Here is a 3907-nt window from a genome sequence, read left to right as displayed (position 1 = left end):
CAAGAGCATGAGGAAGCTGAGACTGCGCAAACCTGAACGGAAGCCGTCGGACGAGGAGTTTGGCGTCAGGAAAAGTAAGTCAGCTCACCTCCTTGCAGTGGCGGTTCTACAGGGAGGCCTGGGGTGGCCCGTGCCCCAGTAGACATGTCCTTGGCCACCCCTGCGGCCACCCCGTGCTGACCAAATAAAACAAAATATTAATTTATTATGATTTTACACCAAGCGCCAAAAGCGGTACTAATGCGACGCAACGTTCCACACGGGTAAATGAAAACAGCGCACCTCTCTCCAACAAGCACCAGTGACTGTAGTTTGCCATGTGTGGTGCTTGTTGGAGAGAGGAGCTACGATTTAAATGTTTAGCTCGCTTCCTATCATTAATGGATCGCTGGGTCTTAAGCTTAAGCTGGTAGTCTGCCTGTGCCTGTAGTGGTAACCATAGTGATGATATACAACTGTCTACCGGCTGAGCTGGTGATTTTTCTGCCACATGAAGGCAGAGAAGATTTTTTTCAAGAACCAAAAGATGGAAATATCCTATGCCTGTTGACTTTTCCAGATGTTATGTGAATACACAGACATCCCAAGTCTCCCTGAAGTTCCGGGAGTCTCCCGCATTTTGATAACGACTCCTTGATGCCGGCAAATTACTTAAAATCTCCCGGAATCTAGAGCGAGCGAGCCAGACCGCGCACACGAGACAGACGTGATCCAAACCATAGACATGTACCTATACATGTCTATGATCCAAACCGCGTTAGCATCTGTGTAGCGCGCTCACGACAGAGAGGGAGAGGGACCTAGAGACTGTGCGTGTGTGAGGCAGTGTGCGTGTGTGCCTCAGGAGCATTCTGATGTACCTGTTTCGGTAAGTCAACAAATGCATTTTCAGTGTGGGCGGGCTTTTATCTCTTCTCCCGACCGAATTAATCAATAATGAAATGAATCAGTTCAGTGTATCTAGGAACATGGCACAGGGAGAGTGCCCCCCAAAAAGAAAATGTAAGACATTTTACAACAGACTATACAAAGGTGTACATACCCCTGTCTTATAAAAGTAAACCACAATTACAGTCTTGCACACTGTACTATCTGTAACGGTAATTTCAGCATTGCCCATGGTGGGTTAAATGACTGTAAAAGACTTGTTGTTCATTTTGTATGGCCCTATCTCTCTTGCACTCATTCTTATAATGCTAAGTTAAGTTATACATGTTTATATGTTTTTAAAGTAATATAAGTTTATAATCTTTAAATATCATTTGTTGCGGGTTTTTTATGTGCCCCCCTGGTTAAACCCTGGCCCCTCCTTGGCCCCCCTAGTAAAAATGGTCTAGAACCGCCACTGCCTCCTTTCTTGCTCTTTAATTCAGAAATCCTTTAGAGCTATATGCAGTTCTGGCTAGCTGTCAGTTAGCGAGCTCAATAATTTCATCCTCAATCCTGCCGATATCTCGGCAACACAGTACATAGGTCTGTATGTCAAAACTGTTATGTCTTCACATTCACTTGAATTCTACTGCAGCAAATATATAAGGATACAAGGTTGCACTGTTTTTTGTGGTCCCATATGATAGCAGTGTAATATCAAAAGCCCAGTCTAATAGGGATTACACGATTATAATTTGAAATGCAAAAATGTCTTGTTTGCGCGTTCTTCGCAGAGCAACAATGTGTATTGACCTTCCTCTACGTGTGTGTGTGTGTGTGTGTGTGTGTGTGTGTGTGTGTGCGCACAGGTACGGCGGCTCTAGAGGAAGATGCTCAGATCCTGAAAGTGATCGAGGCCTACTGCACCAGCGCCAAAACACGACAGACACTCAACTCCAGTAAGAGACATAGACTAATTTTGTCTAGAACATTCTGAACTTTCCAAAGCACTGTTATAGTGTTCTACATGGTACCACAAAAGTAACATAGTGATAGTTGACAAGAATAGAAAGTAGTCAATTTAGTCACTTGGTTTTAGTCACTTGAGGCCACTATGAATATATTGATCATGTCTTTACGTGTCTGCCATTTTCTGCAAGACTAAAGAAATAGTTAAGTGACAGTAAAGCGGTTTTTGTATTTGCATCTCGTACAGTAGACCAGACATGTCAGGTGCAGAATTATTGGGTGTTAATGTTTTTTAGGTTGCTCGAAATGACTGGGTTTTTTGTAATTGATATTAGCAAGGTTTTAAATATGTTCACAACTGTACACCCTTGTGTCAAATAGCATTGCATTTGGACTTTAACTTACTGTCATCATTGCTGCACTGTGTCTTTGCAGAATTGTGCGTAAAGCTTAAGCATATACAGTGTATGGTAATGTTGGTGATTTGCTCTTCTACTACTTGTTAGCAGGATTATCATTATCAACAATTGCATGTAATGTATGTAGAATATCAGTGTCAACTTGGCAGAATTTTAGATTGTAATGCTGTATGGGAGCTAGATCATTAGTGTCATATATAAATATTCCTTTACTTTACTTTACTGGCTAAGAAGTTCATGGTTCGTGCTCTTGGTGAAACAGTGAACCCTGCAATGCAAGGACGTGTGCGTGGGAGGATGAGGCAGCCAAGCCACCAGCTGACAGTTCTGTGACAGTGATGGACACAGATAGAGTAGAGGAGAGAGACCCAAATGAACACCCTGGGACGGTTTTATTCACAGTGGCAAAGGTCGCCAATTCCTTAGCCAACGGGCTCAGTTCAGCGTTGCACACATTTATTTGTTTTAGTTGATATATTGTCTTTAACGCGTACAGTACTAATGACTAGTATTAAGAGTGAAGAGTGGAGAGCTGTCAGCAAACCCTCTCTCTCAACTCCTCACCGAACATCGAACATTCAGATGTCTTTAAGACCCTTGTGATTACTGTGTAAGGTCAGAATTCAGTTGCATCGTATACATCTATTTGACATTCCACATTGTGACATAAGGCGTGTCCAACTGTGTCATTCTGCACTGTGCACAAACACATTGCCACGGGCAACTGCTGGTCTCCACTGATTTTGAAAGTAGGACATGATTATTCCATATCCTTAAACTCTGATTGGACCATGCCAAATGAAATGCGTCAGATATCTCTATGGATGCAGGAATACCTTTCCCTCTTGCCTTTGCTAATGATCCTGAAACGTCAGTGTGTTTTTCTAACAATGTGCTCTCTCTCTCTCTCTTTCTCTTTCCCCTTTTCATTCACTCTTTTGTTCCTCCTCCTCTTTTCTATTATTTCATGTTTCTTTCTTTCTTTCTCCTTTGTTCCTTTTCTCTTCACTCCTTTTTTTATCCCTCAACACCTTTGATTGATTTCTGTTCTCCCCCTGCCTCAATCCTCCATTTTGTAAATATTATCTTTCGTTTTTTTCCCCCGCCACCTATCGCCCCCTCCCTCCCTCCCTCCTTCCTGTTTGTATGATTTGACCTTTGACCCCGTCCCACCCCAGCATGGCAGGGGACTGATTTGATGCATAATCATGTGCTGGTGGAAGTCAACCAATCAGGCGCGGACGCTGTGGGTGTCCAGAGCGGTGGTTCTCGCACGGAACCGTGCTCTGACCTCTCTGAAGATTCGGACTATGACAGTATATGGACAGCCCATAGTTACAGACTGGGTTCCATCTCTCGTAAGAGCAGCTGCTCGTACATCTCCCATCAGAACTAAAGCGCTCCCCTTCGTCCTTTTGCTTTCAGTTTACGCTCCAGTAGACCGTGTTACCTTTTTTTTTTTTTGTCTGTAGTCCCAGTTACTGTGACTTTTTGTTTATATATCTACTTTTTGTTAAAAGTCTCCCATCAGCCAGACTGCTTGTTGTCTTACATGCTTTCACCTGTGTGTGTTTCCATAGCTAGTTCCATTCTCTTGCTGTCTAGACTGTGGGGACTGTGTTGTCTAGCCTCTCTGCTAGTTTTGTGTT

At 43.2% G+C, this 3907-nt stretch overlaps 1 protein-coding gene across 1 annotated transcript in view; it reads left to right on the top strand.

The window, feature by feature from the left end:
* The window catches only part of arhgef7b (Rho guanine nucleotide exchange factor (GEF) 7b), a gene marked incomplete at both ends in the record, with an annotated part of 27683 nt that extends 24029 nt beyond the window's left edge, over nt 1-3654 (top strand). The window contains 3 exon segments of the mRNA XM_080835217.1: nt 1-74; nt 1740-1829; nt 3437-3654. The exon segment at nt 1-74 is cut by the window's left edge and continues 17 nt beyond it. Of these exon segments, the coding sequence (XP_080691343.1) occupies nt 1-74; nt 1740-1829; nt 3437-3654 (382 nt within the window).
* Between the last annotated feature and the right edge of the window lie 253 nt (nt 3655-3907).

Source organism: Sprattus sprattus (assembly GCF_963457725.1).
Source record: "Sprattus sprattus genome assembly, chromosome: 3".
NCBI classification, from domain to species: domain Eukaryota; kingdom Metazoa; phylum Chordata; class Actinopteri; order Clupeiformes; family Clupeidae; genus Sprattus; species Sprattus sprattus.
The sequence above is the reverse complement of the archived record's forward strand: the minus strand, read 5'-3'. Positions and strand labels throughout refer to the sequence as shown.